Consider the following 10,160-nt stretch of genomic DNA (forward strand, 5'->3'; position numbering starts at 1 on the left):
GTATCACTTTAATACTTCATACAGTATCTTCTAGCCACACAAGGGCCAATGTTAAAAAGATTTGCCCTTGATAAATTGATTTCACTATTGTAAATATAACTGGTAGTTATGATTCCTGTTGCCATGGTTTCCTGTGGTTTGGCACCTTTGACTGTTTGTGACACCAAGCAGGAATCCCACATGCTCTCCCTCAGACTACAGACTGTTGCTCCAACATGATGAGAACACATTCCTCTGTCATATCATTTGCATACCTATGGGTACCTGCTCATTGTATAAACCAAAGGCACAGAGAGAGAAACATCTTGATGGAGCCATTGATTGCTTGATACCAGGATAGTACACTCAGTAAGAAATTAGGTTCTTCATGCACACTGGTGCATGATTTAAAAAATCTACAAGTAACACAGTTGGACAGAAAATAAAAATAAAAAGCATATTAACCCATTTGATATTTGAGAAAATCTCCAGCTCTACTCTCAGTATAGGAACACACTGTACCTTTAGATTAAAAGCACCCTAATTCCCATGGCTACAAATACAGAGAGCTAAACTGCGCTTTAAGTAGTTTGTTGAATGTATAATAGTAAATAAGCAAAACTAGTAGTATGAGGAGTTGTTATAGTTAACTGTGCGCCTTTATAGATTAAAAGGTTGTAGCTGTTTCATCAGTGTTTTCTTTTGCTGTGTGCTCTGGTCACTATGAGATGTCCAAAGTACTGACCTCTAAGCTGTGTCTGGTCATTCTCAACATCTGCTCACCAAAGTTTTGGCTTTTTTATGTCTGTATCTTTTATGAATATGTTTAGGCCCCTGAGGGTGAGCCTCAGCCCATGACAGAGGTGGATCTCTTCATCTCCACCCAGAGAATTAAAGTGCTCAACGCTGACTCCCAGGTACTCAGTCTGACTGAAGGTACCATACACAAGTACAGTGTTAGCCTTTGCTGCTAACGAGCTTATCTACTAAAAAAGTGTACTCCCCAGTTTCAGGTCAAATCTTTCTGGTCATGTAATAAAGCAGATTACACCAACCAATTTATGAAATATCTGAAAAGACCATTTACAACATCAGTTTGAGTAAAATTCATGTTAATATTGTGAAATAGCTTCCATAGCCAAGATAAGATGCTCCTGATATAAATGTCATCCACAACTGAATCAGTAATCCAAGTGCTATGCATAGCCCTGAATCTGCTAACAGTAGCTAATACAGTTATGGCTGTTTCAACTGCATTTGCTTTTTACCAACACATATGCATCACAAGGGCAGATAGGAACTGAATAATTCCTGGCCAACAACAGAATATCCCTCTTAAGAACATCCACTTTTTCACAGCACAAGCACGACTAAACATGTCAACACTCAAGAAAATTGATCGAATGGCTCGCTGCCAAGGAAACAGATTGGTCAGTCATGCTGCAATCATGACAAGAGTGTCAATTAACACACAATAAGAACTCAACTTTGACCAACACATCTAATGTCACTTCCAACATAGACCTATGAAGTCATCAATATGAGCTGTGTCTAAGTGTGACAGTTATGGTTCTGTGACTTCCAGGAGACCATGATGGACCACCCTCTGCGGACAATCTCCTACATTGCAGACATCGGTAACATCGTGGTTCTGATGGCAAGGCGCCGGATGCCTCGACCCGACTCTCAAGAGAATGTGGAGGCCTCAGACCCGGGTCAAGACAACAAGCGCCAGTACAAGATGATATGCCACGTGTTTGAGTCTGAGGATGTGAGTCCAACAAGTTTCTATGATATTAAATGATTTGAACTTGTCAGGAAGAAGAGCCTGTCAGTTTCTTTGCATATTTAGGCATTATTATAGAAATCCATGTGTGATATTGTATTTTTCAGTCCCTCCAGAATAACGCGATTATGCGATCGCATAATTCGACGCTTAATCAGCCAAAGTCTGCATATTTATGCGGGGGCCGCATTTTTTCAAAGACGCCGCACTTTTCCCGCATAAATCACAGATTTCCGTGCAAAATGCGCAAAATATGCGGGGCTTGCATGATTTCATAATCCCTGCATTTTCGTCGTAAAAAAGTCACATATATCTTAGCAGAAAGTGATGAATCAGTCTCATTTGACAACAAAAATAAGAGCAAAGGCCGTGCAAAGCAGTTTCCTGGTGTATTACATGACAGTGGGGGAAAATTATTTTTGCTCTGTGTGTTGGACCACAGGTTTTCATTTTCACAGTGGACTGTTGCACTTTTTTGTTACCAGTGGGTTAAATCATACTAGTTTTAAAAACCTTACAGATGTAAGTATATTAGTAGAAAGTACATTAATGTTACAGTAAGAGATTGCACTTTGTGCATTGGAAGCACTTATTTTAACAGAAGATGTCTGTTTTGTATATCTACCTCTGTAAAACAGGAAGCACACATTTTATTTTTTATTTATTCATTTTTACAGAAGTTGTAGCATATTCCTTTTGTAAAGCTACAGAACTTGTTTGACTCATCAATGTTTTGTAAGTTTGAGTCATGTGTTTATTAAAGTCTGAAATAAAACAAGATGAGAACTTAAATATTCCCAGCACTTTCTGTGATGTAGTATGCTTAATTATCATAGGAAGTAATTAGAAATGACTCTTTACATTAAGGTAGTAGCCTAGTGAGAACAGGGGAATCACTTTTTTTCTCTTTTTCATCAAACCACAATTTTTGCAAGTTCCCTCAATTTCATCGCATAAAATTGCATAAATATCCCGCATATTACATCACATTTTTTAAGAAAACGTGCCACATAATCAAGGATTTTTGCCCACAAATAGTGCAAATAGTTCAGCTGTGTGGCCGAGGCTATTTGCACCAGGGGTGCAAATAGACACTCCGTATAGATAAATATGTTGATTCTTTTAACACTGTTACATCACCCATCTTTGCTTGTGATTCACTAAAACCTTTAGGCCCAGCTGATTGCCCAATCCATCGGGCAGGCCTTCAGTGTGGCTTACCAGGAATTTTTGCGGGCCAATGGCATTAACCCTGAGGACCTGAGCCAGAAGGAGTACAGTGACCTGCTCAACACCCAGGACATGTACAATGACGACCTCATCCACTTTTCCAAGTCTGAGAACTGCAAAGATGTAAGAACTGAGTATCATTCAGGCTTTTTTTTGATAGTTTTCATCTTGAATAAAAAATGTCATGTATTGATTAAATAAGAGCATCATTAATTATTTGCTTCACTGTGGCTTCACACAGTTTCTTAAGCTGCTCAAAACTTTCAGATTCTGAAGATTCTGCTCTCGTTGGCTATCTGCACTGTTAGTCACAGGACATAATCACTACTGCTACACTATTTATATTGCGTAATATGTTTTTGCATCACAGTGTCGAAACTTGCAATGAGGTGAAAATCAACTACAATGGTTTTGTGTTGTATCTCCTCAGGTGTTCATAGAGAAAGCTAAGGGGGAGATTCTGGGTGTGGTCATTGTGGAGAGTGGGTGGGGCTCCATCCTGCCTACTGTCATCATTGCCAACATGATGCATGCTGGGCCAGCTGAGAGGTCTGGCAGGCTGAACATAGGAGATCAGATCATGTCCATTAATGGGACCAGTCTGGTGGGACTGCCACTGTCCACCTGCCAGAGTATCATCAAGGTATGTGCATGGTATCATTTTTCTTGATAACAGATGATGAAGATATGGGTGATGGGGTGCACAGCTGGAAAATGGGAAAAGCCCCTGCCCACCACATTACTGTCGGCTGTATTTATGTTTTATATATTTTTTTACAATGCAGGGCACGTTTCTAGCAAAAGTTACAAAGAACATTACAAAAGACAAACCGAATTTAAGCAAAATAACTTAAATAAAATACATTTGGGGAAAAGTTGAAGACAATAGAAGATAATTGATTTAGAATTAAAATTGTCAATAAATTAATTTAGTACAAAAGTGCAGTGGTACAGGATAATCAGGCCATAATTAAATGATAACAAAAGAAGGGGAATGTGGAAAAGAAGATTTGAAAATGAAATCCTGATATGTAAAAAGAAAGGTTTTTATGTAAATGCTTAATTTATAAGCTGCAATTTTAATATACAATTGAAAATAAAATAAAAACAAAGAAAAAAATTCTTAAGTTATTTTGCTTATTTTTATTCACTCTCCCTCTCTCCATTTCCACTGTGGCTATTATGGCGTTATTTTTGTGCTACAATAGTGAGCCTGCAGTGTCACTTATCTAAGGTGCAGTGGGACTCTTGCAAGCACAGACTTTATATTTTGAACAGAAAATATTAATCTGAGCAATTTGTCCTGTGCGCACTCAACTCTTCCTGAACACTCGCTCGCGTTGGAACGGTGTATGAAATGAACCACAAACCAGCCAATCACAGGGAGGGGAGGAAGCAGCCTGATTGATTGTTTTGCATCCAATCAGGCTGTTTCCTAAAGAGGATTTTTAAAGAACATGAACAGTCTCTACTATATAGTTTAGTGTATTATAATGCTGTTTGTAGTATTATTATTATTTGTCATTTTCTTTGAAGTTCTCTTTGTTGGAGCTATTTATTTTTCTTGTTAGATTTAATAATTAATGTTAATTTATTTTGTTGTTTGTTTTTGAAGATGTTTTATTTTATTTTATTTTCTAATTAAGGCCACTACACTCTTGCTACATCGTTTTCAAAATCCCTTGCTTGCCCCTTGAGGAAGCAGCCTGATTGGATGAGAAACAGCCAATCAGAATTGCTTCCTTCCATTGGCTGGTTTTGTGGTTCATTTACATACACTGTGCCATGAGAGTGAACATTCAGGCAGAGCTGACAAGACGTTGAGCGAGCAGAGACACTGTGAACGAGCTGTGTGTGAGTGAGCAGATAAGTGTCATTATTGTAGCACAAAAATAACGCCATAGGCTTTTTGTTGTAAGTAAATGAAGGGTGTGGCCCAAAGAGTAGAGTATGGGGCTGGAGGGCAGGTTTACTGATAAAGAGCACAGTGAGTCAATGAAATGCAGACAGGTTACTCTTACTATTGGTCAGTTACCTACAGATAAGCTGTAGATGCTGGATAACTACACCATAGCTAATAGTTTTTTGGTGCTTGTTTCCATGGCGTCAGACTGTTGTCTGTATATAAAGATGGACGCTGTTTCAACTGACAAAGCCAGACATTCTGTCGATAAGAAATTAACGTTTAATTATGTCAAGTGCTGCTGTTAAATCAAGTAAAACCAAAACAATACTCAATGACAGGAATGAGATTCACATTTCTCATAAATACAGTTACTATACAGATCCCAGGAGTGGCTTTGGAAACTACTTATCCAGAATTTTAGAATTGTAAATGGAACAAAGGGGCATCAGATCCAGATTTCTTGAAAAGATGCTGTGATCGCAGGTAGGTAGCCAGTGTGGTATCAACACCACGGAAATATTTATACCAAAACCACACCATTTTACTGATGTCATATCTTTTCCTTATGTAGGGTCTTAAGAACCAGTCACGCATCAAGCTGAACATAGTCAGATGTCCCCCAGTGACCACCGTACTCATCAGACGTCCAGACCTACGCTACCAGCTGGGCTTCAGCGTTCAGAATGGCATTGTGGGTAACAATGTGACTTGGTTTTGTTAAATGATACCTGTAGTGCATATTAAGTAGTTTGATCAACAATCAGTTGCATATACAATTATCTGTCCTTTCTACAGATCTGTAGCCTTATGCGTGGTGGTATTGCTGAAAGGGGCGGGGTCAGAGTGGGTCACCGCATCATAGAGATCAACAGCCAGAGCGTGGTTGCTACACCCCATGAAAAAATTGTCCACATCCTGTCCAACGCTGTGGGAGAGGTGAGACTTCACATCTGACACAGAGATAACACAAAATGTCTAAGGACAGGGTTAGGGTAAGGGTAACCCTAATCCAGTTATAACAATAATAATAATCATAATAATAATGCATTTTATTTAAAGGCGCCTTTCAAAGCACTCAAGTACACCTTACAAGACACACATAAAACAACAATAACAGTACATCAAACAATATAAATCAGCTAACATTGATGTGGAAGTTAGTGCAGTTTTTGCAAAGATAAATAAATAAATATGAATGTGACTACAAAGTGCAATAGTACAATGGATAAACAAGAATGTGATTACATAGTTAGTGTGAGACAGAGTGTGCCACTCGGGATAAGTGCGTTTTCAGGCGGGATATAAAGGTGGAGACAGAGTCAGAAGTGCGAATGTCTGGTGGGAGAGAGTTCCAAAGGCGGGGGGCAGATCGGCTGAAGGCTCTTGACCCCATGGTGGTTAAGTTGGCAGATGGGGCAAAGAGCTGGATGGCAGAGGAGGATCGGAGAGTTCGGGAAGGTGTGTAGATGTGAATAAGTTCAGAAAGATTTGATGGTGCCAGGTTGTGAAGGATCTTGTAAGTGAGGAGTAGAATCTTAAAGTCAATGCGGGATTTGATAGGGAGCCAATGAAGTTGGTGCAGGGCAGGAGTGATGTGTTCAATAGAGGGGGTTCTGGTTATGATACGGGCGGCTGCGTTCTGTACCAGCTGGAGTTTATTAGGAGATTTCCGCGGAAGACCAAAGAGGAGAGAGTTACAGTAGTCCAGACGGGATGTGATCAGGGTGTTTACCAGGATAGCGGTGCAGGTTGGTCAAAGTGAGGGACGGAGACGATTGATGTTACGTAGATGGAAGTATGCAGTCCGAGTAACGTTATTGATGTGGGCTTCGAAAGATAATGTGCTGTCCAGGATAACACCCAGGGTCTTTACCTGAGGGGATGGAGGAACAGTGGAATTGTTGATAGTGATGGAGAAAGTTTTAGGTGTTGCTAGGGTTTATGAGGAGGACCTCAGTTTTGTCGCTGTAGAGTTTAAGAAAGTTGAGTGAGAACAATGATTTAATTTCCAGTAAGCAGTTGGATAGAGCTGTGGGTGGCAGAGTGGAAGTGGGCTTAGTGGAAAAATAGAGTTGGGTATCGTCTGCGTAACAGTGGAATTGAATATGAAATTTCCTGTGAATGTAAACAAGAGGCAGAAGATAAATAATGAACAGGAGGGGGCTAAGGACAGAGCCCTGGAGAATACCACTGGAGACTGGAGAGGAGCCGGATCTCAGGTTCTTGAGTTGAACAAACTCTGTGCGACCAGAGAGATATGATCGGAACCAGGCCAGAGGGATGTCAGTGATTCCAATGGAGGCTAGTCTGTTCTCGAGGATGTCATGAGAAACGGTGTCAAAGGCTGCACTCAGGTTGAGGAGAACCAGAATAGAGAATAGTCCAGAGTCAGATGCCATCAGGAGGTCATTGGTGATTTTCACTAGGGCTGTCTCTGTGCTGTGGAGAGACTGAAATTGTTCATAGATATTGTTGTCAGACAAAGTGAACCCTCTTGTCTTAGACCAGTCCAAAACGTCTGTCAGTTATGCCGAACTATAGAGCAGTTAAAGAGACTTGGAAGATGTTGAAGTCAACTTCAATCACAGATGCTTAGTGTGGAAGTAAATAAAATACCGGCAATTGAATGGTGGTGTGCGACTGTCCTCCTATGTTGTTTTGGCAGATTCAACAGATCTGCATCCAATGCAAGGAAATCCTTATCCAAAAGGATAAGGGTTTAAAACTACAATGTTGAAAAGATATATAGCCTTAAACTGGAAAAAACGAGGTAAAAGCTGGTTTCGGTTGGTTTTCAGGCAGAGTTCCTGGCTTGGAACACAAAGGCGGGTACACAATGCGCAATTCTGTTATATGAATTTTTGCACCATATGGTCATGTGATTACGAGCAGTATTAGCAGTGAATGACACAGTTCAGTTGCTGAGCAAACATCAGATGTCTCCCAACTGGCTGTGGAGCAAAGACTTCTAACCGTCCTCTGCTTGGTTATAAACAGCAACCACAGTTATATGACACCCAAAGGTGCATGCCAGTGTAAGCAGCTCAACTTTTAGTGCAAGCTTTCAAACAACGTCCTGACTTCCCAGTGGAGGTGCCTCAGCTCAGCAGAATTCAAATGTCACTTTTGTAATACGTGTTCATACATCTGAAATGACACAATAAAGCAAGGCTAGTTACCACAGCCAATAAATGGCCAAACCTTTCTCTGCCTAATGAGCAGTCCAACACTTTATGCAGGAAGAGTGCGTTACTATATCAAAAAGAGTGATTTTGATATAGTACATAAATATATTATAATGATATATGGTCTATAAATAATTCTAAACAACAGTAATTGAACTCTACAGCCTAATATCTGATTAGTCTGTGGTATAAATGATACTGTGAGAAGCCAGCTGGGTTGATAAACCTGAGCAGTAGATTTTCTGACCACTAGATTTAAATTTAGTAGAAGAGGCTGATGCATTACGCGTGCATCAAGCAGTCGTTGCATTCAACTCTCAAAATGCGTATCTGGACAACTACTGGCCAGATAGTAATGCAGTTTGATATAGATATGTCTTCCTTACATGTCTAATTGCACTGTATTAAAAGGGATCTACTATGTTCATTTCCAATTCTATATTTTTATTTTGGGACTCCAGTAGTATGGATTATGAAACAACAACCAGACATTAGATTGTGAAAATTAATATTTATTGTGAAAAAAGAGCAGCATTGTCTGCCTCATACTTTTTACACAATCACAGTTTCATGAACATTTTTAAGAATCATTTTAGATCTTTACATTAGTGTATATTGTGCAGAATGTTCAGGCCTACAGTGCATGATGTCACTCGTGACTAAGATGCTAAGATTTTCGTTGGGAGTGACAAGGACGGACAAGGTTAGGAATGAGTATATTAGAGAAACAGCTCCGGTTGGAAGGTTTGGAGACAAAGCAATAGGAGCAAGATTGACATGGTTTGGACATGTGTAGAGGAGAGATGCTGGTTATATTGGGAGAAGGCTGCTGAAGATAGAGCTGCCAGGCAAGAGCAAAAGAGAAAGGAAGAAGAGGAAATGTATGGATATGGTGAGGGAAGACATGCAGGCGGTTGATGTGACAGAGGAAGATGCAGAGGACAGGAATAGATAAGAAACAGATGATCCACTGCAGCGACCCCTAATCGGAGCAACCAAAAGAAAAAGAAGAAGAAGAAGAAGAAGAAAGCGAGTGGAGAGCAGCAGTGTGCAACTCCACTGCTACAGATACCGGCTACATGTGATCCTACTAACAATCTGTTCCATATGCTACCGCTGCTGCTATCCACTTTCTGTGACCTCATCACATAAACATATGGAGAAAGTTACATGGATAGGACGGAAATTGATAGCAATATGATACAATTGATATAAAGGGTTTTGCTATGTAATGACAATGGAAAAGATACACTTCTATTTTAATCAGTTAATCAGTCGTCTACACAGGCTGTGTAATGGCTTGTGTTTTATTCATGCTACACATATATGCCACTTGAAGCGTATTTTTTAGTTTTAGGCATAACTACAATGATTGTGTATTGGTCTCTGGTGCCTGAATGCATCGTGTGTAGAGATGGACTGAAGCTGCTGCTGCTCTGCTAATGTGCAGCTTTCACTACACATCCTGTTTACTCACAGTGTCAGATTTGCTATCAATAATTCCATCAACTGAATATTTTGTTCTGTTTCTGACTGTCTCAGATCCACATGAAGACGATGCCTGCAGCCATGTACCGCCTGCTGACCGCCCAGGAGCAGCCTGTTTACATTTAACAAGACGAGACCCTGACCTCACACACCCTTTAAACTGCTACTGTCACTCCCCAACCTGTCCCTCTCTGCTCTTCCCATAACCTTCTCACCACTTAGTCTTCACTAAAAAAAAATCTGTTTTCTGACTTTGGCTAAAGCTTCAGATAATGTTCCAGGATGTTTGTTCCAGGATGTTTACACGTGATGTGTTTGTAGCACTTATTGGGTTCCAGAATACCAAACCTTTCTTCCTGGCTCACAGGTGATGTTTAGAAATTCGGCACATTTAACACAGAGTTAAGTTAAAAGACATGGGAGCACTGCTGGGCACTATAACTAGATCCATGAGTGTATCTAATGTACTTTAGATAACTAAGACAGTTTGGTGAAGGTTAATGTCATTGTTAAATAAAAGATTTAACACAGTAGGACACTTGCGAATTGAACCCTGGTTGTGAAGCTGAAGGTAGTCAGCACATCC

The 10,160-nt window shown here is 40.1% G+C and overlaps 1 protein-coding gene across 1 annotated transcript in view; it reads left to right on the plus strand.

Annotated features, from left to right (window-relative positions):
- The window catches only part of apba1a (amyloid beta (A4) precursor protein-binding, family A, member 1a), a 30,507-nt gene extending 20,790 nt beyond the window's left edge, over positions 1–9,717 (plus strand). Inside the window, exons 7-13 of the mRNA XM_062417728.1 lie at positions 810–896; positions 1,565–1,750; positions 2,939–3,118; positions 3,426–3,638; positions 5,473–5,592; positions 5,697–5,837; positions 9,629–9,717. Of these exons, the coding sequence (XP_062273712.1) occupies positions 810–896; positions 1,565–1,750; positions 2,939–3,118; positions 3,426–3,638; positions 5,473–5,592; positions 5,697–5,837; positions 9,629–9,700 (999 nt within the window). The 3' untranslated portion in view covers positions 9,701–9,717. The remainder of the gene's footprint in view (positions 1–809; positions 897–1,564; positions 1,751–2,938; positions 3,119–3,425; positions 3,639–5,472; positions 5,593–5,696; positions 5,838–9,628) is intronic.
- The last annotated feature ends 443 nt before the right edge of the window (positions 9,718–10,160 follow it).

The sequence above is a fragment of the Scomber scombrus genome, chromosome 4, assembly GCF_963691925.1.
Source record: "Scomber scombrus chromosome 4, fScoSco1.1, whole genome shotgun sequence".
In the NCBI taxonomy this organism is placed as follows: Eukaryota; Metazoa; Chordata; class Actinopteri; order Scombriformes; family Scombridae; genus Scomber; species Scomber scombrus.